The sequence below is a fragment of the Callithrix jacchus genome, chromosome 15 (assembly GCF_049354715.1).
Source record: "Callithrix jacchus isolate 240 chromosome 15, calJac240_pri, whole genome shotgun sequence".
Classification (NCBI taxonomy): domain Eukaryota; kingdom Metazoa; phylum Chordata; class Mammalia; order Primates; family Cebidae; genus Callithrix; species Callithrix jacchus.
Window position 1 is genome coordinate 54,189,512 of NC_133516.1, and position 27,143 is coordinate 54,216,654.

The 27,143-nt window shown below is 38.0% G+C and overlaps 1 protein-coding gene across 3 annotated transcripts in view; it reads right to left on the reverse strand.

The window, feature by feature from the left end:
- The window catches only part of RYBP (RING1 and YY1 binding protein), a 72,353-nt gene that overhangs the window by 22,984 nt on the left and 22,226 nt on the right, over nucleotides 1-27,143 (reverse strand). The window contains exon 1 of one of the 3 annotated variants that reach the window (XM_035276109.3): nucleotides 272-367. The exons of the other annotated variants lie outside the window; for them this stretch is intronic. Within the exon in view, the coding sequence (XP_035132000.1) occupies nucleotides 272-294 (23 nt within the window). The 5' untranslated portion in view covers nucleotides 295-367. Of the gene's footprint in view, nucleotides 1-271; nucleotides 368-27,143 lie in introns of those variants that run through there. 3 annotated transcript variants of the gene reach the window in all.

Here is a 27,143-nt window from a genome sequence, read left to right on the forward strand (position 1 = left end):
CTTCAGAATGTGGATGCTATAACAAAAAATATTCCAAAAGGATAAAAAGTCTTATTGCCATACATTAATTGAGCACCACCACTGATTCTAGTTTCTAAAAACTGTATTCTATAGACCCTGTATCATTTAATACTACATGGAAAATAATTTTTTCTTTTGATTACTCTAGGTTGCTATTATGGTGAGATTCCCTGGCTAAATATTCAGAGCTGCCCTACCCAATACAGCTCCTGCCACTGTTTTCACGTTTACAGCAATAACAGTGTCTCACCTGTTACCCTGGCAGCTGTCCATGGTTCCTGCTGCTATTTTGTCTTCCACACCAGCACCCAGCCCTCATTATGGGTATGGGAGACCAACGCATTTCAAGCAACATACTAGAATTGAGAATACAATTGTTTCAGAAGCAGACCACAATTCTGAGTTCCATCCATGACCAGTAATGAAGCATCTTTTCCAAGTGTCCTTTAAAGAGACTTGATCCTCTTAAATAAGGTATTCCTGCATTAAATTATCAGTCAAAAAAATTCCTTTAAAACTTCCTCCTACGGCTGGGCTCAGTGGCTCATGCCTGTAATCCCAGCACTTTGGGAGGCTGAGGCAGGTGAATCACCTGAGGTCAGGGGTTCGAGACCAGCCCGCCCAACAGGGTGAAATCCTGTCTCTACTAAAAATACAAAACTTAGCTGGGCATGGTGGTGCGTACCTGCAATCCCAGCTACTCCAGAGGCTGAGGCAGGAGAATCACTTTAACCCGTTAGGCAGAGGCTGCAGTGAGCCGATCGCACGACTGAACACTAGCCTGGGCAACAGAGCAAGACTGTCTTAAAAAACAGACCAAACCAAACAAACAAAAAAACCTTCCTTTTATGCTTAACTATGTTTAATAAACAACCCACAACACCATGTTATTTCTGTATGTTTCCACACCCCAAACCTAACATTTAGTAAGAAAAACTTCAAGATTCACATCAATAGTCTCTTATATGAAGTATTATCTCATAGGAACAACAAATAAAGTCAACAGGGGCTTAAACTGCTCCCTTCAAACAAGAACTAGGAAATATATTTGTGACTGGTAGGGATATGTGTGAGGACATATCAGGACTAACCAATGAAATCTTAATCATAAAAGAGGTGATGCCATCCAACAAATGACCCATCTTCTGTGAAAGAATTAGCAAATTCAACTAAGAATATCTCCAAAAGCACAAAATTTAAAATAAACCTTTGCACAGAAAAAAATACTCATTAATTATCAAGTTAACTGATCTGTTTGCATAATAACAGAATTAACTTTATTCAACCTTCTCAATTATTTAAGAACATGATACCCCCTGCTGACAAAGTTTTGGCAGAACTGAACAAACTGTCCCACAGATTAACTATGAACACGTTTAAAACAGAAGTGTTAAGTGTTTGACTGTGGGGGAAGGTACAGCATTTGGTGATTTCCCCCCTCTAAATGTTTGAGTTCTGAGTAGCTATCCACACTCAGACCAACAGCTGCAATGACTAGACTGGACAGTGGTGCTGACAACTAAAATCTTCCTTGTGCAGACTGGTTCCAGGACCCCCACGGATACCAAAATCTGTGGGTGCTCAAGTCCTATAATGGCATATTTGCATTTAACCTATGCACATCCTCCTATATACTTTAAATAATGCTCAATACAATGAAAATGCTATGGAAATAGTTGTCAAGCTCTATTACTGTCAAGTAGTATAATTGCTATATTGTTATTTTTATTGGTTTTATTCCCTTGAACATATTTTCACCACGTGGTTGGTTGAATCCTAGGAGGGAAACCTAGGATACAAAGGATTGTATGTTGAAATTTAACCTACTCAGAAGTACACACACAAATGTCTGCATGCAATTTCCTGTGGATCTCAAATAATGAACTTCTGGTCGAGCAGACCCCAGTTTACAAAAACAAACAACAGGGATAACTGGCTAAGATTCCATATGGGACCTGTAGAATCTCAGGTGGTACATTTAATCTGTCTGATTTTTTATTTTTCTCAGGTTAACAACTATGAGAACTAAAAAACACAGCATTTACATTGGATTATACCTTGAAGAGTATTCAAAAACGTAGCTAAAGTGACTGAAAACGACCACACACAAATGCCATCTACCTCTTTTCTACAGATATTTTCATCTATACAGTGCCACAATTATAGAGCAATTTAATATCTACATCCAAGAACTTTCCCTCTCCACCCCAGCCTCATCACTGCTTCTTATTGCAGAGGAATTAACAGACTTTATAATTTTTAATTTGCTTGGATATTCTTAAATTGAGTTTCTGCTTATGTAATTCCCTAACTAAATCTTAAGAACTTCATGATCAAGAATTACAGTCTTTACTCTTTCTTTTAAAACCCAAGTCTCTGGAAAATAATATTTTGAAGAGGAAGGAAGAGTGTCAACAGCTGGTATTGTAGGATCAGTCGCCACTGTTGTTTCTTTCCTTCCCCTGGTGACACCTGACCAATAGCCTGATTTTAAAATCCACTCTTTAAAGTCTTCTCAGAATAGAGATGGTCTGGGTTATGTTCCAAAAGGAGGGAGTAAGTCTTTGCATATTAATCAATCTCCTTCATAAATTCACTGGGCCAATTTGGAAACATGAAAATTGAGTCCAGAGATACCTCAAGCAAATCCTTGAGTTGATGGAGGTAGACTATAATGGGGTGGCTTGGGTGATATGCATTCCACAGGCTTGTGCAGCGAAGTCATCCAGATAAAATTCACATGTGTATGATGTATGTACATACATGTGTGTGTTTATATTGAAATAATCCCGGTTCAGGACAAAAGCAGCCCCCAAAAGAAGAGATATGGCCTCTCCCAGGGGCCTCCAAATGAAATCCTAACCCACCTGAATGACAGTGGGGAGTCTATTCTTTCCCACCGATCAACTTTCCATCCAGAAAACACAACATCCCAGCGTTACCCTACCCAAACCCATCTCAGACACACCAGCACACACTCACCCTTGAGATAGGTATGTACGTACACCCACACTCACATACCTTGAGGGCCCATGCCCCTCAAGCAATCTATCCCCACAAAAGTGCACACACCCCTCAAATGCACTTGCCTTTTAAACACATAAACACACCAAGATACCAACAAAAAATACACACACCATCCAAACACTTCTAATTTCACCCAAAATATAGATGCTCATGTGCCTCCCTTCTGTTGCTTCCCTAGACAAGTCACCAAGACTTACTGTATGTAATGCAACCATACCCCTAAAAAATACAATCCATTAATACCTTTTAATGCATATACTACATCCCACTGCCACTGCCACTACCACTGCCACCACTACCACTGAAATAGATTGCGGTGGTTCTAAAATTTGCCCATAAATTTTTTTATACTCCTCCCTTAAAAAAAGAAAATAGGGAGCCTAATTCTTTTCTCCTTGACTGTAAGGCTAGACTTAGAGAATCACGGCTAACAAACAATATGAGGTAAGTAACTTCTCAGATCAGAATATAAAAGAAATCCTGGCTTCCACTTTGCTCTCCCTCAGGTCACTGGTGGAGGCTAGCAGTCCCATCATGAGAACAGTCATAAAACCTATGGAGAGGTTCATTATGGTAAACAATTAAGACCTGCCTGCTAACAACCAGCAAGGAACTGAGGTATTCAACAAAGTCATGTAAGTGACTCATCTTAAAGAGCAGATCCACCAGCCCCAGTCAAGCCTTCAGGTGACTGCAGCCCCAGCCAACATTTTGTTATAGCTTCATTAGGAAATCTGAGCCAGAACCATCCAGCTAAGCCACTCTCAGATTCCTGACTCAACAATTTGTGTGAGATGGGATTAAAGTGGCTAATTTCAGGGTAATTTGTTACAGAGCAATAGACAATACACTGACATGCACTTTCTACACCCCCAAAACATTCAATAATTTTTTAAATAAAGTAAATCCCAAGCAAAGAGGACGCATGTTCTAGGTTACAATGTATCTACCATTTTCTCCAAGACCTTTATTTAAAGCTATAAATTCTGATCAGATACACACTAGAGAGAATAATCGTTAATTTGAGGAAGCCAGAAGTGAATCTTAATAAACATAAGTAACCCAAATTTGACCTCAGTAGTCAAATTTTGTCAATAGGCTCATACCTGTAATCCCAGCACTTTGGGAGGCTAAGACCAGCAGATCTCCTTGCCCAGGAGGTGAAAGCTGCAGTGAGCCAAGATCACACCACTACACACCAACCTGGTTGACAGAGACTCTGTCTCAAAAAACAAAAACAAAACAAAAAAACTTTAACTTTTTAAGAACAATTATGTATTGTATTCCTTTGTGTGTGTGTGTGTGTGCGCACGTGCCCGCACGCATGTGTGTGTTTTTTGAGACTGGGTTTCACATTTGTTGCACAGGCTGGCATGACCCTAGCTTACTGCAACCTTCTCCTCCCAGGTTCTAGCAATTCTCCTGTCTCAGCCTCCAGAGTAGGTGGAATTACAGGTGCCTGCCACCACATCTGGATAATTTTGTTTTTTTTAGTAGAGACAGGGTTTTACCATGTTGGCCAGGCTGGTCTCAAACTCCTGCCCTCAAGTGATCCACCCACCTTGGCCTCCCAAAGTGCTGGGATTACAAGCATGAGGCCCTGTGCCTGTATTGTATTTAGACTGGGGATCAGCCATTTTTTTCTGTAAAGGGTCTGATAATAACTATTTTAGGCCTTGGAGGCAAAGAAACAAAATCAAGACTCTTCACGGAGACACATATATAACAACCATTTAAAACTATAAAAACCATCCTGAGCTCCCAGGCCCTAAAAATACAGAGGGTAAGGCAACCAGAGTCTAAATAACAGGAGGCTACGTATAATGGCAAACTTTGCTTTTTCATGAGAACAAGGTTCGCTCTTCCCAAGTTAGCAGTATTTGGTATCATCCACTCAACCACATAGCCCTAAAGAATGATGATAAGCAATCCTGTCAAACTGGAAAAAATGCACATCTATTTCAGTTAGGATATTGGGGTAAACAGACTTACTGAGATCTGAACATTTGTGTCCTCCCTGTGCCCACAACTTATACACTGAAATCCTAATCCCTAAGGTGATGATATTAGGTGGTGGGGCCTTTGGAAGGTAGTTAAGCCACAGATCTCATGAATAGGATTAGTGCTCTGATAGAGAGGACCCTTTCTCCTTACAGCACGTTAAGAACTGCCAAAAAGTTGAGATGAAGCAGGTACTGGATCAATCTATCAGCACTTTGATCTTGGACTTCCCAGCCTTCAGAACTGTGAGAAATAAATTTCTATTGCATATAAACTATCCAGTCCATACTTTGTTATAGCAGCCTGAATGGACTAAGACAGGGGTGGTGGTGGTAATGTTCCTAGCAAAACTATCATCAAGCAAGTAAGGGGTTTGAGTAGCAAGGCTGACATTACTGGTTACCCATGTAAGCAAACAAGTATACAATTTACCTTTGACTACTGCCATTATCACATCCTTTGGTTTTAAAATTCCTCAAGTTACAGGCTTTATAACTTTTTTTTTTTTAATGGAGCAAATAGCTCTATAAACTCAATTATCTGAACCAATGGATGCTTGGAATGAAGTTAATCTGATTAAATTAACCCTCACAGCAACAGAGTGGTGAAGTGACAAATATCTTGCCCTCATGCACTGTAACTAGCTGTGCGATCCTGGCCCCGTCATTTGTTTTCTCTGGCATTCAGACTCTTCACGATGGGGCTATAATTTATTATACCTGAAACCTTTGAACGACAAGAAGAAATTTTGGTCTGGAAAATGTTTCACTGCTTAGGTTCTCATATTAGGAAAATTTTTCTTTCCAAGAACCCAGTGAAATGTTTTCTGAAGTGAATGCCAGTCCCCCTGTTTAATTTGCCTCAAAACAGTGTTTTGTCTGTCTCTAAAATTATAGACCCATTTATCTTGTCGGTAAAAGTCTTTTTTCCCCAAGAAAAGCTTCCCATTAAAAGTCCTTTCTCAAGTGAAAATATCACTGAAAGCACTTGAAATCAGTCTAGTGGGCCAATCTATGACCCTGAATACTCCCATAGGAAAAATAACAGGATTAAGTTGTATCTGCCACAAATGGAGAGCTGGGTGCTCATTGTGAAATTATACATAGTCTCGAATTTGCCTGGCTATACTTGGTAGCTGAAAACATTATCCTATATTTGGCACCTGATAACAGATCCAGCTTGAGTCTAACTACAATATGCATTGATAAATTTTTTAAAGTCTTCAAAATTTCAGACATACTTAGCCTAAAGCTGTGCATGTACTTTACATAGGATCCACACTAAAGTAGGACTCTTCAAAAACTGAAAAATATTAAGTACCTTAGGAACTCTCACTGTTTTAAGAAATCTTACTTTTTAAAAAATTTAGTTTTTAGTAAACTTAGCACTGTACCATGGCCAATCAACTCCCTTCCAATAAACCTATTCTATATATTACTTTAATGTGGGTTGAAGACAGGGATAGGAAACATCTAAATGTTTTACAGTAAAGAGTGGAAACGAAACAAATTTTTAAATGTGCTTATTAGTAGAGAATTAGGACTAGGAGAAAGAACAAATATACAACATGTTTGCTATGGTTGCCTGAACTCCAGGTAGCTCTGATGAAAAAGGTCAGGAGGGGGATGTATTAAGGATGGGGGTACAGGATAAGCCAGCAAAGCAAGTGAGTTTCTTAAGGTAGGAAAAGGGTGTCCCTGACACTCTCCTGGGTTTAACAGCCTAGCTCCATTAGATCCCTTAGGAAAGAGAGCCTTTGGGTAAGGGACTAAATTGCCTCTAATCTTCCTTAAATGCAAATTTTTTTGCCACTTCTGGGAAGAAGTTGAATAGAAAGGAGTAGAGGAGGCATTTCCTAAGGGGTCTAGATATTAGAAACCAGGTATAGAGACAGGTGCTGAAGGATGGCAAAAATTAAGGAACTTGAATCAGGTCAGGCCATCCTGCCCCACTGCGGGGTAAATAGTAGAGACAGCTATAGGCAAAGTCATTAGATATTTGGAGGGTTTACCTCAGCAAATGTACCAATGCTAAACTGACTCACCAAAGTTGTACATCACGGGTCATTTAAGGTAACCTTTGCATGGAAAATTTTCAGACCAGGTGCCCACCAGATCACAGCCTTCCAGATACTGCCACGGATATTCTGGCTTTGACATTGCTCTCGGATGAGCTTAGCCACTAAATAGGCTTAGGCTTCCTACAAGGCTAGTCATTAGCAAAGAACACTGATAAATCCTCATGCATCTTACTCCCAGCACAATTAAAAACAGGAACAATTAACAAAAAAAGTTAAAAAGTACCTATCATGCTTACCATTTTTCCTTTATTAGGATAGGTTTTCTTTTAAGCTGTGGCAGCCATGTTTTTGCCTCTTCCCACTTAGAATATGTTTAGTCCAATTTCTAAGGACTAAAGATATGTGGAGGATATGTTCCAAATCCCCCAGAGGATGCCTGAAACTTCAGAGAATATTGAACCCTACACACTATGTTTCTTCCTACACCTACATACTTATGACGAAGTTTAACTTACAAATCAGACACAGCAAAACTAACAATATTAAAACAGAACAACTATAACAATACGCTATAATAAAAATTATGTTAACATGGTATATGTCGCCCTCTCTTCTTAACCTCAAAATATCTTATTGTACTCACCTATTTTTGGTTAGAAGTTGACAGTGGGTAACAAACTGTGGTAAGTGAAATTGCAGATATGGGACTACTGTATTTTACAAATGAAATGTAAACAGTAAGTGATTTGCCAAAAGTTTTACTGCTATTATAGTGTCTGCTAACCTCTGGATAGTAGTCTTGCCTTTTTTTTTTTTTTTTTTTTAATCTTTTAACACTGCATTCCTTATAAAATTCATAAATATCCTAGAATTAATGTTCACAAATACATGAAAATACATTTCTAAAATACTAAAAATTTGTCCTGGGATTCATCTGCTATTAATAAACAATCAAAAGAATGAAAAAGTAGTCTGTCTGCCAATTTAGAACTTTTAAAAGGTTTGGATTATCTTAAAAAAAAAAAAAAAAAAAAAGATTAACCCAAAGATATCCAAACTACTCTGTGTCAATAAATTTTGCTACAATAAGCATTAATTATCATTTGATAACAATTCCTCCAAAAAACAACCACCCTTTATAAACACTGACTATTTCTTCTCCACAAGGTTTCCCACATCAACCTTACCATTCATTCTCAGTCATTCCTCAAAAGCCCAGAGATGACAAATACCCAAGCTCTCCCTCCTAAACACATAAGGAAGCACAGCAGAGTCCAAATGGGGCTCCAGGTTCCTCAAAACCACACTCCAGGAGCCAAGATAAAACCCACATTCTACTCATTTCTCACACATAGTACTTCCAGTTCCTTCCTCACCATTCCCACTTTAGCCTCTACCCTAAATGTTAAATTAATCTTTTAACAATACTGCTTTGATCCTTCCTCTAATACCCTCAATGTCTTTCAACTAAAGCCTAAACCCCTAAATTTGATACCAATTTAATGTTTGCCTTTCCCCAGCAAGATCCCTATACTCTAAACAAATAGATCTGGTTACTTTATCCATTTTCCCACTCTTTCTCACCCCCAAACTTGACCGCCATTACCCTCTTCCCTACTTCTACCTCCAATTTACAGCCTTCCCTGATTATTCCTGTCCATTACAATTTCTCCAGCCCCAGAAGCTTTTACATTATTTTTGCATTGCTCTCCTATTCGATTCTATAGACATATACAACTAAGTGAATTTCTGTCTAGTTTTATCTTGCACTTTCATTTATCCATACATTCAACATCTGCTGTACTTCAGTCACTGAGAAGATGCTAGAAATACAATGGTGGATAAGCATAGGCAGACCTAAAAAGCTTGGTCTAATAAGGGACCCAAACAAGCAAATAATCACACACAGGGATAGAAAATTGCAAGTAAGGGAAGTGTTCCAAAGGAACATCAAGAGCTTTTTCAAAAAATGTGGCCATGTCTGAGCCAGGAGTGGGGTAGGGGACAGCCAAGGATGGGTGGTCTCAGTCAGGAAAAACATGGAAAATGGCCCTATGGAAGAAAAGTCATACACTGTTAGTTAACACTAAAAGACGACTAGGGTGGCTAAGGTGAAGAGACTGGGTCCTACAAGATGAGGCAGGAACTGAAGACAAGGAGCCAGATGAGCACTGTTACTTAGGGATCATGTATGTAACTCAGCTACTATGAACCCCTATACTGCACCATTGTACTACCTAATAAGAATTTAAATTTTACTGGAAGATTAAACAAAATATGCACACACTGCTAAAGAAATAAGCAACTTGGGAGACAAAGCCACCAGGTCACATCAGTGGTTCTCAACCATGCTTGTCCTAGAGATCAGTGGACCAAAATTCTGACTGCACATTAGATCAGCTGGGGAGCTTTTAAAAGAACAATGATGCTCTGGTCCAGCCTAAACCACAGGCGGAGATCTGTCACCCTGACACAAGTGTCATATGGAGTCTTTGAACGAATTAACTAAAAGCGAATCAAAGACTGCTTAGTAAATGCCTTCAGTCTCTAAAACTCCTAAGTTCAAACAGGAGAAATGTTTCCTTAACAGGGACACAGACTTAATGCGTGGGAGATAGGGCCCACCTAAACAAAGGTATTTTAAACAGCTACCCGCAAGGAGATTCTACAAATGTAAAATCCCAGTAGACAACTACTTAGCTGAGGGGCAGCTCTCCTAACAAGCTTCTCAGAAAATAGCATTTTGTTTCACACAGCCTCTCCTCAAAACACTAGACATTCCCCCAAGTTCATTCCGCCTAGATTTAACCCAGCTCCTGTTGTCCCGAAACACATCTATCTGAGTAGCTAAATCTCAGGCACCACACACTCATTCTTTTGACACCCTTTCAAACAAGCAAGTCTGTATCATCAATGCAGTAGAGAGTGCAGTATTAGGCTGGGATAATAAAGGTACCCTGAAAGTAAACAATTTGGTCTTGAACAGTCTATATTCTGTAGGAGGGGGGTAAAATCCATAAAATGGCAGAAAAAAATGAGGTAAGTGACTTCTGTCTAACAAAGTAGCTTCTCCCCACCCTCAAGAAAGGAAACAGGGAAAGGGAAACTAGTGAACTCAGGTTTGCTTGTGTCCTAGGTAAAGTTTTTGAGAATTTGACAGACAAGGACAGATGCGGGGTCCCAAGAGGCTCGAAGAGAGGAGCTGCATCCAAAACTACTCGCAAAGTTACTGGCATACTACAGTTATAAGAATTCAAATGCAAGTCAAATAAATAAGTCAACTCTTAAGCTATTAAAATTGCCTAAATATGAGCAGAGATACCATGGCTAAAAAGCCTGTACTTTGTTACATAAGAAAATTGGTAGCCAACGTTATATGTACCAATAGGACTCTGCCCCTAATACTGGTTATGCATACAGGTTAACGTACACAATCATTCAAAACTAAATACACCTTATGAATAGTTTCAGATCTCACTGGTAACTTGGGATTATCTGTGCATCTGTTTTTACTATCAGGCTGTTGCACATCTTTGATAACAAATGTTTACATTAAAGCATAAGGAGACTTAAACCATTAAGCAGGCAGTTTTACACATGAAAAGAATAAAGACTTGTTTACCAAAATTTATCTCAAAAGTAAAAAATGCAATCCAATGTTCACTTCTCTGTTTTAAAAACAGATCCATTCTGAAGGCCAATTACAATTGCCACAGTGAGAAAAATTAGTACTCCCAAAGAACTAAGGTGAACCTGGGCCAAATGTAAATCACACCATCCTGGCACTGCAGTTTCAAGTTACTTTCTACTTAAACAGTCTCCCATCAATGCCAGAAGTGTCTTTCAATATCTATCCCGCTTACTGTCCACAAACTTTCCACACCTACACTTGTACAGTCTCCACTGACCACACTATACAGAGACAGATGTGAGAACAGATGATTGCGCTTCTTAATGCTTACACCTCCTGTTAGCTAACGGTTGTACACCTGGCCTCATGACTGAACTTGGTAACACATGTGAATTTGTCAGCCTGACATAGATGTCATACGGAGTCTTAAATGAAGGAAAAGAAAAACGATGTCTGCCTAGCAAAAGCCTTCCGCATCCAAAACTTCTAAGTTCAAATACACATGAAATGTTTCTTTAAATCTGTGAACAAGAACATTACATCCCACCTTTTGATGACATAATTTAAAACACATTTTATTCATATTTTCTATTTCCTTTCCAAATACAGTTACACTTTGAAAAGAAAATGACTTAAATGTCTTCCAACAGAAATCTTTGTTTTAACAATAGGTAAATTCCTAGAAATATCTTCTGCTTCACCATCACTATTAAAGCAATGGTATGTCTCTAAAGTATTAACCTATAAATCAATCTCAGGGCTGACTGAAATAATGCTCGATTGCTTTATATCGTACATCAGGCATCTTTTTCAAATACATTCCTTTTCATGCAGTACATAAGTTATTTCTATAAACTCAGCAATTTAATACTTCTAAACCATTTCCTCCACTTTATTTCATCCAATTGATACAGCTTCAAACACTAAACTACCATGTCTTACTAAACTTTTTAAAAAAAATAATAAGCCTGTTTATACTGGTTTGAGTTCAATTACAAGTTAGAAGTTATTACAATTTCCCTTTTGGAGATTACGCGATAAACCTATGAACACCACAAAATATTCAGTGCATACAAAGCAAAAATATTTGATGCATGCTCCTAGGGTTTGGATGTGGTCTGTCTCCACCAAAACTCATGTTGAAATCTGATTTCCAATGTGGTGGTGTTAGTGGGTGGGGCCTAGTCAGAGGTGTTTGGGTCATGGGAGGGATACCCAATAAATAAACTATGCCATCTTAGCTGGGCACGGTGGCTCACGCCTGTAATCCCAGTACTTTGGGAGGCCAAGACGGGTGGATCACAAGGTCAAGAGATCAAAACCACCCTGGCCAACACAGAGAAACCCTATCCCTACACTAAAATACAAAAATTAGCTGGGTGTGGTGGTGCATGTCTGTAGTCTCAGCTACTTGGGAGGCTGAGGCAGGAGAAATGCTTGAACCCAGGAGGCGGAGGTTGCAGTGAGCCAAGATTGCGCCACTGCACTTCAGCCCGGTGCCTGGTAACAGAGACTCTGTCTCCAAATAAACAAACAAACAAACAAACTATGCCATCTTGCAGGACTGAGTTTTTGCTCTCATGGGATTGGATTCATTACTCAAAAAGTGGGTTGTTCTTTCTCTTTGCACATGCTGGCTTCCTTCCATTTTCTGCCTTGAGTTGAGGGAGCACAAGACCCTCAACCAAAGAGCTACCCAATGTTGGACTCTGCAACCTCAGAATCACAAGCCAAGTAAAATTATTTTCTTTATATTACCCACTCTCAGGTATTCTGTTATATCAACACAAAGTATAGATAGATGCACTCTAGAGAGTACAGTCAGTGGACTCACAGTGGATGAACTGGCAAAGCAGTTATAGCAATACGTTGTAATAAATCATGACTTTCTACAGAAGAAGCTGAACACTTCTTGATATAAGAATCTACCTGATTAAAATCTCTTGGGCTGAGGGGAGGAAGATAACAAGATGCTATAAGGCATTTCAGAAGTAAATATAATTATGAAGAACGTTAGCAGGTACGAATTAAAAACTTAAGTGAAGTGACTCGCTCTATCTGTTCTATAGAAGGTAAAGAAGTGTGAGGAAAAAAAAAAGTCCATTCAAGAAAGGTAGCTTTGAAATGTAAAACAACAGACATAATGTATACAGCCAAATGTTTGAATGATAAGTTTTATTTACATTATTTCTTTGGGTGGATAATATGGTTAAATTACTCATCGACACGGGAAGTTAAATAACTGCAGCGTTCTTAGTTTTACTTTCAAGAGAATGTAATTGTTATTTTCCTCCACAAATTCAGAACTTTCACAATGCACTGCCACCACTCATTCATCAGTTGATCTTTTAAAAATAGGTAACATGCATTATCGAGTGTGATCCTTCTTCACAGTATGACCAACAACAGAACAAACTTAAAAGTCTAACTAAATCCTTCAGTAAAACAGTTAAAACAAGTAACTGTTTCCAAAAGAAAGAAAACCAGCTTCACCTTTGTTCCCCACCAAATCTGTAAAGGCAAAGTCTAAGAGATCCAGTGTGAAGGGCAACGTTCATAATAACACAACTAGCACCCCTCCCTCTTTCCTCCCTCCACCCCCCCAACTTCCAGGTAACTCCTTGCTCTGCAACCAAAGTTACTGTACATACTACTTTCTATGTATTTTCTGGATGGCTTATTTCTAACCTCCTCTTTTAAATGGGGGTAAAAATACGTGTCTTCAGCTGCTGTAAAGATAAACACCATCTCCAAGGTGCTTTGTACTTGGTCTGGCATATAATGGTCATTCAGTAAATAGTAGGTATCCCACCTTCTGCATCAGATCAAAGTACAGCATCCTTGGAAGTATCAGCTTGGGTTCCCACAATGCATTGCAGGTCTTATATAAGGTTTTAGTTAGTTTCACAATCCAGTCCTGTGTAGTATTGGCACTTCTAGACATTCTCCAAAGCACCTTTTGCCTAGACTACTCTTTTTGAGCCCCAATTCAACCCAATCAACAATCTTGTTAATTGTATCTTGGAATTTCACTTCTTTCATTGGTTCAACAAACATTTACTGAATATCCACTATATGGCAGACTTTATGTATTAGTCTCTCTGACAAGTGAAGTAATAGAAACCTCTCAACAATCCAAACTTAGAGTTTGTTAGGTTTCACTACAGTTCACAAGTCTACTTTGTTGCCTTCTCACTTTCAATACACTTGCTCATATATTCAAGAAATTCTCTCGAAACAACAATTTCACAAATAAGAAAATGATATGAGAAGCCCAGAGATGGTGGTGACCTTTCAAGATATTAGGTAGTGACAACACCGGCAATCTCATCTAGGTCTTCTGGGTACATACCTCCTTTGAAGCCCTGTCTGTCTAATCTATCAAATACCATGCTGCCTCATTCTCTGCAATTAGTTAGTTACATACCTGTATTTGAAGTATTATGGTTTTACATCACTCAGTATGTGCTTTAATGTTCTTATGCCCTAGTCAGGCTATGGTTACGGGTTCAGCTGGGCTGAGGGTGGTATTTTAATAAAGTCATGATTGTATTTGTCTCCACATATGCCAATGTGTTCTGTTTGGTGTTCAGATATATACTGCCATTGAATGTTTTGTTCTGAATGTTTTTATTTTTGAGACGAAGTGTTGCTCTGTCACCCAGGTTAGAGAGCAGTGGTGTGATCTTGGCTCACTGCAACCTCTGCCTTCCAGGTTCAAGCGATTCTCCTGCCTCAGGCTCCCAAGTAGCTGGAACTACAGGTGCCGGCCACAACACTCAGCTAATTTTTTTGTATTTTTAGTAGAGATGGGATTTCACCAACATGTTGGCCAGGCTTGAACTCCTGACCTCAGGTGATCTGCCTGCTTTGGTCTCCCAAAGTGCTAGGTGTGAGCCACTGTGCCCAGCCACTGCCATTGTTAATACTGCAAAACTTTACCGTAAAATGCCTATCTTCTTTAGCAAAAAGGTATTAACAACTCATTCAACATTCAACCAACAGACATTAGATGTTGACAAACCTAACAGTCCCTGTCCTCCAGGGATGCACAGAGATAGGAATGGTGAGGCAATTCTGTAAAATATTATTTTTAAATGTGAAAGATAATGATTTTAAGTGTAGGTACTGCAGCACAAAAGAGGGAATACCAACCTTGTGCTGGCAGATGACTAAGGGCTTCACAAAGGAAGTGACTCTTCAAGTTCAGTGAATTAGGTGAACAAAAGGAACATCCCTAACAGAGAAGAAAACCTATGTAAGATGAGAGAAAAATAAAAAATACAGGAATTCCAAATAACTTGGGCAGCCAAAGCATATTACCGTCTGTGAAAGAAAGGACTACAGGTGGTTCACTAAGTATTTGGGTTACTGAAAGCCAAAAATATACCAGGTGATGTCTCAAAGTACTAAGAAGAACTCTGCGCCAGTTTTGTTTGGCATTTGTAAATCTGAATGGGAAATAATTATATCAGAGTGTACTCTCTAGGTCCACAGCCTTTCTCAGTCTGAACCACAAAACACCCCCCCAAAAAAATGATCTGAGTGATTATTTTCTTAATTCTCCCAAGTATCTATTATAACTAGTACTATTCTGAATGCACAGGGGAAAAGGTAACTGTCTACAACGGAAGTCTTGGAGCAAGAGGGCTTAATTCTCTCAGAGCTGGTTAAGAAAGGCTGATGGGTATAAGAACTCTTTGTAGTTACTTAAATACTGAACACATAGAACACACAGAACTCTACCTCAAGTCTGTACACTTATCTGAAAGCTAGTCAACAGTAAGGAACTTTCACTGTGGTTACATTTTCCTCTCAGAGGTAAGAGGGAAAAAGCAATAAGGTACATTATTTTCCACAATCTATACAAATATGCAAATAATTGAACTGTTAAGCCCTATCAGATGATTACTTATCTTTTACTGTAAGCTACTTAGAAATTGTAAAGTATATTATAAACCATATAGACGTCTCAAAACACAAAGGACATTATACATAGAAGGAGAATGAGAAATCAGCTTTAGCCCAGAGGACAAATTCTAAACCAACAAATAGCAAAGATTAAGGATGATTCAGCAATTTATAAATCTGTTACAAGAAGCCATCTCAATGTTTAACTAGTGTTTAAAAAAACAAGGATCCGCCATATCCCATGAAGCCATTTCATGGGTGACAAATAACTACTGATGCACCTTAGATGTGCTAACAGCTAAGCTGGTTTATTCTTATCAGTCCCGAAAGATTCAGAAGGGTTCCAAAAAATCCTCTTTTGCAGCTAGACTAATGATGAAAATAAGAGACAAAGAGATACTACATTTATACTGCACCAAAGGAGAGTCCATTATTTGTTAGCAGGTTTATCTTTTTAATCACATTATGCCCAGTGAAGTAGAGCAGCCTAGAGCTGAGGTAGTAGCACAAGTCTCCCAGTCATATCAGCATTCCTTCCCCAAATGCCCTCCCTCCCCACTCCCAAAGACATTAATGTGTCAGAGAATGCTCTTCAAAAACAGAAAAGTAAAACGCATCATTAGTGCTGAATCTTGTAAGGAAAACCTAATTAAACCATATACAGTGAAAGTGTAGCTAATGGGGGCCAGACCTGTCATGCCTGGGGAAAAAAAAACTATAGAATGAGGTCAAATCCAGTCACCTGTTATCCATATTTCTTCAACAACCTGCAAAACATGCTTCCTGGTTTTTAACTGAGGGAAAACATCCCATTCAGCTATGACGATCCATTCAGTTTAATAGACTATGCTTGGTAAGAAGACAAAATCAGACTACCTATATAGCTACATGCAGCTCTTTGCTAACTAACTGGAGACTAACCAAAAGCCTGTGGTTAACTCAGTAGAACCCATCATCACCAGAGAAGACTTGAAAACACGCGAAATCCATTTCAGGCAAGCTCCAAGATAATGTATGTTTAAAAGATTATGACATGCTTATTAAAACACTGTCCTTATTTTCCAGATTAGCATTTCTGTGTATCAACTATGCTGGAAAAAATACTGTGTTAAGTTTAATGTCTGCATGATGCAGGTGCTTCATCTGTTAGATGAATCTCCACATAACTGTGTGAAATACAAAATAAGAGATACCTTCCAAAAAGGCACAGCTAATTTTCTGATGGGAATAATCTTGCACCAGGGCTTACATGTTACTCCACCGACACTCCAAGTCACTCACTCCCTCACAGAGTTCTCATTTAAGAAACTTCTCAGTAAAGCACAAATGAAATCCCTGTTAACTTTTTCCCATCTTACCACTGGTTTAGGGAGGTCAATTTTACTTTTTAATCAAGAAAAATCTGTATCTTTTGCAGGCAAAAAATACATATGAATTGGAAAATGTATACTCCTACTATGGTGTCAGTGTTTGTGTCCCCTCCATAATTCACGTTGAAAATCCCAAGGCAACACCATCTGAGGTGATAGCATTAAGTGGTAGGACCTTTAACAGGCAATTTGGCCATTCTGGCTGTGCCCTATGGATGGGATCAGCGCCTTATAAAAGGACTGCGGGGGAGGATACACTGTAGTCCCAGCACTCTGGAAAAGGCCAGAGGTGGGAGGATCACCTGAGGCCATGAATTCAAGAGCAGCCTGGGTAACATAGGGAGACGATAATGCCACAAAAAAATAAAATAAAATAAAAAGAGGGGCTAGAGGGAACTAGCAAGGCCTTTCTGCCCTTCCGCCATGTGAGGACACAGCAACAAGGCTGGCAGCAGAGAGCAGCCCTCACCAGACACAATATGCTGGCACTGGACTTCTCAGTCTTCAGAACTGTGAGAAATAAATTTCTATGTTTTGTGAACTAATTACTTAAGTCTGTGGCTTAATTACTTGTTCTTTGAGAAAACGACCTGAGTAGGCCTAGGCTGAGAATATTCATTGCTTTTTACTACAAAAATAATACAATGAAAATTTTCACAGATCTGCAGTACAGTAATCTCCTTTTATCTGAGACTTTCCTTTAACTGTGGTCCAAAAATATTAAAGTGGAAAATTCCAGAAATAAACAATTCTTAAGTTTGAGGTGCATGCTGTTCTCAACAGCATGATAAAATCCTTCACTGTTCCACTCCATCCCACAAGGGACATGAATCACCCCTTTAAGGTAGCTACGCTGTAGACACCATCTGCCTTTCAAGAGCCACCTCAGTTCGACTGAGGTAGTATCAGTCTTGTGTTCAAGTCACCTCATTCGACTTAATCATGACCCAAAATGCAAGAGTAATGAGCTTATTTTTGTTAATCTCTTAGCTCTACTTAATGTATAATTAAACTTTATCATAGGAATGTACGCATAGGAAAAAACATGGTTTATCTAGGGTTCAATTCTATCCAGTTTCAGGCATCCACTGGGAGGTCTTGAAATGTCTCTCCCACTAATGGGGCGGGGGCAGGGATGGGGAGAAACTAGTAGACTAACATATCCAAAAGGTTCAGAATAGAAATATGGATACAGTAAATAGTTTTTTCTTTTTGAAATAAGAAAACTAAAAACCAAGAATCAAGGCAGTATCCCAACACGGTTTTAGAAACCAGCTAAAAACAGGCTCGTGAAGTATAACTTATTGTTTCGCTGATAAAATTACCTTCTTGAAAAATAGAGGTCTATAAAAATAAATTATAAACTGAACTCTTAGTCCATTCAGGATGCTGTAACAAAATGCCTGATACTAGGTAATTTATAAATAATAGAAATTTACTGCTCACAGTTTGGAGCCTTGGAAGTCCAAAAGCAAGGCACCAGCGTATCTGGTATCTGGTGAAGCTCATTCCTCAAACTGTTTACAACTCAGTAATTAAGACAGACAACAGTATTGATCTACACATTCAATGCAATCTTGTAAAAATCCCACCAAGTATGGAAGAAACTGACAAGCTGACTCTAAAATTTACATGGAAAAAGAAAACACCTAGAACAGTCAAAACAATTTTGGAAAAACATACCAAACTGAAGGGCTGATGCTACCTGATTTCATGATTTACCTACTTCTAATTTTTAAGACAGCATGATATTGGTAAAAGAGTCAGTGGAACAAAACAGAGTTCAGAAATAAACTCACACATATATATTAATAGTAATTGAGTATTTTACAAATATGCCAATCTAATTCAATGGATAAGAGAGTCTTTCAACAAATGGTGCAGAAAAAAATGGGATACCATTCATCAAAATTAAGAACCTCAGTCCATATCTGTCTCCATATAGAAGAACTCAAACGAAAAGCACAAGCCATAAAGGAGAAAAATTGATATACTGTATTTCATAAAAATTAAACATTTCTGCTCTTCAAAAGACACCATTAAGAATATGGAAAGTCAAAATCAAAAGAAAATGGAATGGAAAGTCACAGACTGCATGAAAATATTTACAAAACAAATACCTAAATAAAAACTATCATTCAGAATATACAGAAAACTCCAGAAACTCAGTAATAAGAAAGCAACACAATCTAGACATTGTGGCAAGAAATCTGAATTCACATCATCAAAGAAATATATACATGACTCACATAAGCACATGAAAAGATGGTTATTACTAGTCATCAGGGAAATGAAAATTACAACTACAATGAGTTACCGCTACATACCTACAATAATGGCTGTTTTAAAAACAAAAACAACAATCTGGAAATACCAAAGTACTGAGGAGAATGCATAGTAATTAGAATTCAGACACTGCTAAATGGTGCTTTCTGAGTTTAGAGAAATATATTCTTTTTTCTTGATTGTCATCATACGACTTAAATTCCTCAAAATTCACAGAACCTATATGCCAAAAAGGTTTACTCTTATTAAATTGTCATACCTCAACATATTCGACTTTAAAAAAAATTCTCACAATTATAACATTTTAGTTTTCCATTAGCAAATTCCTCCCGAACTCTGGAAGATACTTCAGGAACATAGATGTACTTCCCGAATTCTGCGAGACAAGGTGGCTGGATGTTCCATATTACTGGACAATCTGTTTCTAATGCATGGGAATGTACAGCCAATCAGATAAGCTTCGAAAAGGATAAAGACATGTAAAGCATTCCACTTCAGCCAAAATCCTCCAGGTACTCCACAATTATCTATAAAGAACATCAAATAACCAATATGAGAGGATTCTAAAAACAAAGGGAAAGGAAGTGCTATGGATATGATACAGATGGTAACTTAAAATCACCAACCCATACTCATATATACTTCCTGCTAGGAGGAAATTAGGTGGGCAGAAGAACAGAAACATATGTCAAGAGAAAGCAAGTTCCCCCCAAAGCTCATCGTACCAAATAAAAAAGTTGGTCAAGCTAACGGCTGTTTGCGAATAGCGAGCCAACCCAAATCACAGACTTCCTAAAGTAACATAACTGGAAGTCTAACATAGTTATCATTATTTATTGACTGTAACAAAAAATAGTTTCACAGAAGTATTTGTATGGAGAAATGAAAGAGCTGAAAATTGAGATAGTTTTTATTTCATTATGAAATACACATGTGTCTGCCACAGTTTTGAAAGACAGGGAAAGATAAACGGGGAGAAAGTAAAGGGATTAAGGCATACCATTTCTTTCTCTTTCTTAGAGGTATACAGGAATCTAAAATACAGAGCACAGCAACAGTCACACTCACAGGGTCCAGAGTTGTATCCCTGGTCATATTCCTAGTACTTGGTTTGTCAGAGAGGTGGTGCAATTTGATGGGAAGACCCAAGGCTTGGCCAGGAGTCAGTGCAGGCTGTATTACTCTTAACCTGCTCCATAACCTTGTGCCAGTCACTGGATTTTAGTTAATTGTTGGACAATATCTCTAAGGCCTTTCTGAAAGAAATTTTTCCAAGGAGAAAAGTATAGTAGCAACCAAGGGCAATCTAAAGGATTCTAGCTCTTCTTGGCCAGATAGGCAATGGCGTATTTCTTAGTAGGAATGAGGATTTAACATTCTCATTTTATAAAATTCCATATATTTCCCAACAGGATATAAGCTTTAAATAAGAAAGCAAAATGCTGTTCAGCAAACCTCAAGCCCAAGAAACATGAAGAAAACTATACCAAGGCCCATTATAATCAAAATGCTTAAAAAAGAAAGTGATTAAGTGAAATCTTAAGTCAAAGAAATCAAGACACATTTTAAAGAACAAAGATTAGAGTGATAATCAAACATTGGCCAGGGACTGTGGCTCACACCTGTAATCCCAGCACTTTGGGAGGCAGGCAGATCACTTGAGGTCAGGGGTTCAAGACCAGCCTGGCCAACATGGTGAAACACTGTCTCTACTAAAAATACAAAAATCAGCCGGACGTGGTGGTGCATGCCTATAGTCCCAGCTACTCACTGAGGCAAAAGAATCACTTGATCCCAGGAGGTGGAGGTTGCAGTGAGCCAAGATCACCCCTCTGAACTCCAGCCTAAGTGACAGAGTGAGACTCTGTCTTTTAAAAAAAAAAAGATAAACTGAACCTAAAAATTTTACACACACTGAAAATATGTTTTGAAACAAGGGCAAGAAATGGGAAACCACTTTTGGTGGGAATGTAAAATGCTATAGCCACTTTGGAATACAGCAGCAGTCCCTCAAAAGGTTAAAGGCTATTCTTATTTGACTCAGCAATTTCACTGCTAGGTTTATATCCAAGAGGACATATAACCACACAGGTATGCATACAAATATTCACAATAACATTAATAATAATCAAAAGGTAGAACACAAATGTCCATCAACTGATGAGTGGATAAGAAAATGTGGCATGTCTATACAATGGAGTATTTATTCAGCAAGAATGAAGTACTGATAAACACACTATAACATAAATGAACCTTGAAAACTATGCTACTGAAAGAAGAGTCACAAAAGACCAAATATTGTATGATTCCATTTATACAAAATTCTATGATAAAGGAAATCTTTAGAGACAGGAATTATTTTAAAGGCTAACCTAGGGCTAGGAGTTGGGGAAGGCTAGAGGGTAACGACTAAAAGGTACAGGATTCCTTGATTGGGGTGGCAGGGTAACAAAATATGTCAAAGGTTCATACTTTGTGAATGTACTAACCGCCAATGAACTGCACACTTTAAATGGATGAACTGTATAATATGTGAATTATACCTTAATAAAGCTGTTACCAGAAAAATGGCAAAATAAAAACTCTGCAATATTTTTTAAAAAGTAATTAGCACAGACTTACACTATAAGAAACATTAAACAAAGTCCCTTAGGTAGAAAAAAAAAATTACCAAATGAAACTGTGGATCTATTTAAAGGAATGAAGAGCACCAGAAATAGTAAATAGGTGGGAAATTTTCCTTTGTTATATTTTTAAAATGTTTAAACACTAAAAATTATAACAACACCGTGGGGAGGGTTACAACATATGTACAAGTAAATGTATTACAATAGCAGCAAGAAGGCCAGAGGAAAAAGGGCTTTGATAATGTGTTAGACTATATGTGAAGATGTGTATCCCTTAAAGGCAAACTGATTGAGTTAAAGAAGTATACTAAAGCAACTAAAATAACTGAGCAGGAGCAGTGGAACATCCCTGTAATCCCAGTACTTTGGGAGGCCAAGGCGGGTGGATCGTTTGGCTCAGGAGTTAACACTAGCCTAAGCAACATGGCAAAATCCCTTCTCTACAAAAAGAAATAAAAACATTAGCCAGGCATAGTGGCATGTGCCTGTAGTCCCTGCTACTCAGGAAGCTGAAGTGGGCTGCAGTGAACCGAGATTGCCCTACTTCACTTCAGCCTGGGAAACATAGCAAGAGCTTGTCTCAAAATAAATAAATAAATAAATAAATAAATAAATAAATAAATAAATAAAATAACTAGAATTAAAGCTATTAAGTTAATAAAAGACATAAATTATATTTTTTTAAAATAACTAAAGCCAACAACAAAACAAAACAAAAATAATAACTAAAGCCAAAAGTAAAGTGGAAACAAAGAATGGGTGGATAAGCAGAAAAAGTGCAAGATAGTGGATTTAAAACTGATCATGTTGATAATCACATTAAATATAAATGGTCTACTAATCACAATTAAAAGGCAGAGATTCTGATATCTGATTGGAAAAACAAAACCCAACTACATAATGTCTGTAAGGAACTCATCTCAAATACAGAGACACAAATACAATAAAAGGATGCCATGCTAACACAGTCAAAACAAAGCTGGAGTAGTTGTATCAATAATGGGCAAATCCATTTCAGAGCCAATACTGTTATCAAGGACAAAGTGGATTTATTTCATAATGAGAAAAGGGGTCAATTCAAAACAAAATTTTAAATGTTTATGCACCAAAATAACAAACCTGAACATCACTTAATTAGAAAGCAAAAGCAGAAGAGTATTTGGAAAATCCTCACAGATCTAGTAACTGACAGTTCTAAATAACTCGTGAGATAAAGAAAAATTAAAGAGCATCTGAAACTGAATGCAAATGAAAATACAAAGATATCAGAATTTGTGGGTTACCACTAAAGTAGAACTTGACAGAAAATATTTTAGCACCAAACATCCATTATTGAAAAAATGATAAGTTTCAAATCAAGGAGTAAAGCGTGCACCTTAAGAAATTACAAACAGAAGAGCTAATGAAACTCAACATAAACCAAAGAAAGAAAATAATAAAGATCAGATGAGAAATCAATGAAATACAAAACAAAAAGAAAGGCAGTGAAATCGTAGCTTGTTGAGATCAATAAAATCTTGGTAACTCAGACTCATCAAAAAACAAAGACAAATTACCAATGAAAACTGAGAAGTGGCATCTCTACAGATTCTATGATAAGGAAATCTCAGGAACGTTATTTCAATATAACAAACAAATTCCTAAGTTCCTTGGAAGGTACAAACTGCCAAAGGTCACTCAACAATAAATAATCTCAACACTCTTAAATATTTTAAATAAATTGAATTTGTCATAAAACCTCCCCAGAAAGAAAATCCTAGCCCAGATGGCTTCACCAGTAAATTCTACAAAGCATTTAAGAAAAAGTAATTTCAATTCTACATACTCTTCCAAAAAAGTAAAGAGGGCAGAACATTTTCCAACTCATTCTATGAGAACCACATTAGTGGGAATCCAAAACCAGACAAATATCCTAGAAGGCAAAAATATGTACAGACCAATGTCCTTCATGACCACAGATGCAGATTTTCATAATAAAATAATCCAACATGGATTACTCATCATGAGAATACAACATGACAAAGAGATTTAATCCAGGAATGCCAAATTGCTCTAGGATTCCTAAAATTAAAAATCAATCTATGTAATCCAGCATTATGAAAACTGTGTGACTGTCTTACTAAATGCAGGAGGAAAAAATATTTGACTCCATCTTCTATTCCTTAATAAAAACACTCAGTGGGCTGGGCACGATGGCTCCCGCCTGTAATTCCAACATGTTGGGAGGCCAAGTCAAGGTGGGACGATGGCCTAAGGCCAGTCTCAGGCCAGCCTGATCAATATAGTGAGATCCCATCTCTACCCACTGCTCCCTGCCGCAACAAAAAAAATTAGCCAGGCATAGTACTACATTGGTCCCAGCCCTCAAGAGGTTGAGGCAGGAGGACAGGTTGAACCCAGAGTTTGAGGCCACAGTGACCTGTGATTACAACACTATATTCCAGCCTGGGCCACAGAGCAAGACGCACACTAAGAAAAACCTCTCAGCAAATTAAAACAGAAAAAAAATCCCTAAACCTATTTAAATGTTTACTACAGCTGACATCACACTTACCTATGTAAGAACATCCATGCTCAAAACTTCTATTTAACACTGTATTGGAGGTTGTAGCCAGCACAACAGGCAAGCGAAAGAAATAAAAGGCTTCCACATTGGAAGGAGAGTAAAAACTGTCTCAATTGACAGACAAAATTGCCTAAGGAGAAAATTCTACAGAATCTACAAAAAAGTTCCTAGAACATATTAAGTTTAGCAAAGTTACAGAAAACAAAATATACAAATGTAGTATGTATATAAACTACCTACAAACAACCAGAAATTGGTATTTTAATAGTAACACTTACACAGCATCGAAAATATAAAATAGTAATAAACCTAACAAATGAGACTGAAAACTACAAAACACTGCTGAGGGAAGACCTAAATAAATGCAGAGATACTTATATTCACGAACTGGAATACTGAGTCCAACGTTTTAGATTGGTAATTTTTCCCAAATGTATCTATATATGCAATGCATCCTAATAAAAATTCCAGGATTCCTTTTATGTCAAAATTGACAAGTTGATTCTAACATTTTAAAGGAGATACAAATGATGTAGAACATCCAAAAGAACTCTAAAAAGAACTGAAGGTTGGCCGGGCGCGATGGCTCAAGCCTGTAATCCCAGCACTTTGGGAGGCTGAGGCGGGTGAATCATGAGGTCAAAAGATCGAGACCATCCTGGTCAACATGGTGAAACCCCATCTCTACTAAAAATACAAAAAATTAGCTGGGCATGGTGGCGTGTGCCTATAATCCCAGCTACTCGGGAGGCTGAGGCAGGAGAATTGTCTGAACCCAGGAGGCGGAGGTTGCGGTGAGCCAAGATCGTGCCATTGCACTCCAGCCTGGGTAACAAGAGCAAAACTCCGTCTCAAAAAACAAAAACAAAACAAAAAAATATATACAGGAGGCGTCAGGCGCAGTGGCTCACACCTGCAATCCCAGCACTTTGGGAGGCCAAGGCAGACGGATCACTTGAGGCCAGGAGTTCAAGACCAGCCTGGCCAACATGGTGAAACTCCATCTCTACTAAAAACACAAAAATTAGCCAGGCATGGTGGCACATGCCTGTAGTCCCAGTTACTCAGGAGGTTGAGGTGGGAAAATAGCTTAAACCCAGGAGGCAGGGGTTGCAGTAAGCCAAGGACTGGGCCATAGCACTCCAGCCTGGGCAACAGAGCGAGACTTCATCTCAAAATAAGTAAGTATATAAATATAAAAATACAGGTGGCAAATAAGCACATGAGAACAGGCTCAACATCATTAGTTATTAGGGAAAAAGAAGTTAAAACCACAATGAGCTATCTTACTGCTAAACACCTGCCACCAGCCTAAAATTAAACAGACTGACCATATCAAGGCTGGCAAGGATATGAAGAAACTGGAGTTCATACAGTGCTGTGGAATTTCAAGTGATACACACTTTGAGAATCAGCTTGTTAGTTTCTTAAAAAGTTAAAAATATCCAGTAATTCCACTCCTAAGTATTTATTCAAGAGAAGTCGAAGCACTGTCCACACAGACTTGTTCAGGGATGTACACAACATCTTTATCTGTAAGAGCTAGAAACTACAAACAACTCAAATGTCCCTCAAACAGGTGAAGGGACAAATTGCAGACTGTTGTTCACCCAGTGGAATATTATTCAGCAATAACAAAATAAACATGGATTAATCTCAAACAACCATAACTGAAAGAAGCCAAACAAACAAACAAAAAAAATTAAAAATGCATACAGCATTTTTACATTTATATAAAATTCAAGAAAATGCAAACTAATCTATAGTGACAGAAAGCAGATTAGTGGCCGCCTGTGACAAAGGAGCAGGAAGGAGGAATTACCAAAAGGCAGGAGAAATCTTTTAGGGGTGACAGATGTGATCATGATCTTCACGGTGGTGGTTCCCAGATATTTTAAAAGTGAAGTTTCTTATATGCCAATTATACTTTAGTAAGCTGAAAATTTTTAAATGAGGATGGCAAATGCTGTTTTTATACTGGTTGCAGTATAATACTTGTTGGATTTTCTTAAATACAGAGACTAAACAATTCAAAAACTGCACATTAGTCTATAGAATTTACTTCAGACAAGTTTTATCAGGAGATAAAATCTAATTATTTCATATTATTTGATGATGTGGTATAGAAATGCAACAAATTAATTACATTTTTGTGCAGCAAAGTATTTTCCCACTAACTTGTATTTTCAAAATGCTCTATCTTCATTCCTGAGTAATTTTAACTGGCAATAGATAATAACATTTTAGCAGTAAATTCAGTATGAATACCATCATTACCATTACACACACACACACACACACACACACAGCACACCCCATAAATTATAACATGCATCTTTTCAGAAACAACTCACGCTGTCAGTTTCCCTAAGGCATAAAGTGGTTTTCATGATGACTGGAAGAGATCATCAACCTAGCATATTTACAGTGGAATACAGCTTCACATATTTTGAATATATTTCCTATATTCCCAACAATAATCCTACTCTTACCTTCACACCAGTATCTAGTCCAACGTTATTCTTATCTACCACAAGCTGGGAAAGAAAGCCTGAGTTTACTCAAAAGTCAACTCTCTAGTTAGTTCTTTCTTGCTTCATGTCATCTGAAAGTTTTTGTGGGCAGGATACAGGAAAAAGTGTGACTTGTTTCACTACTTTTCAGTCTCTGAATCTCGAAGGGC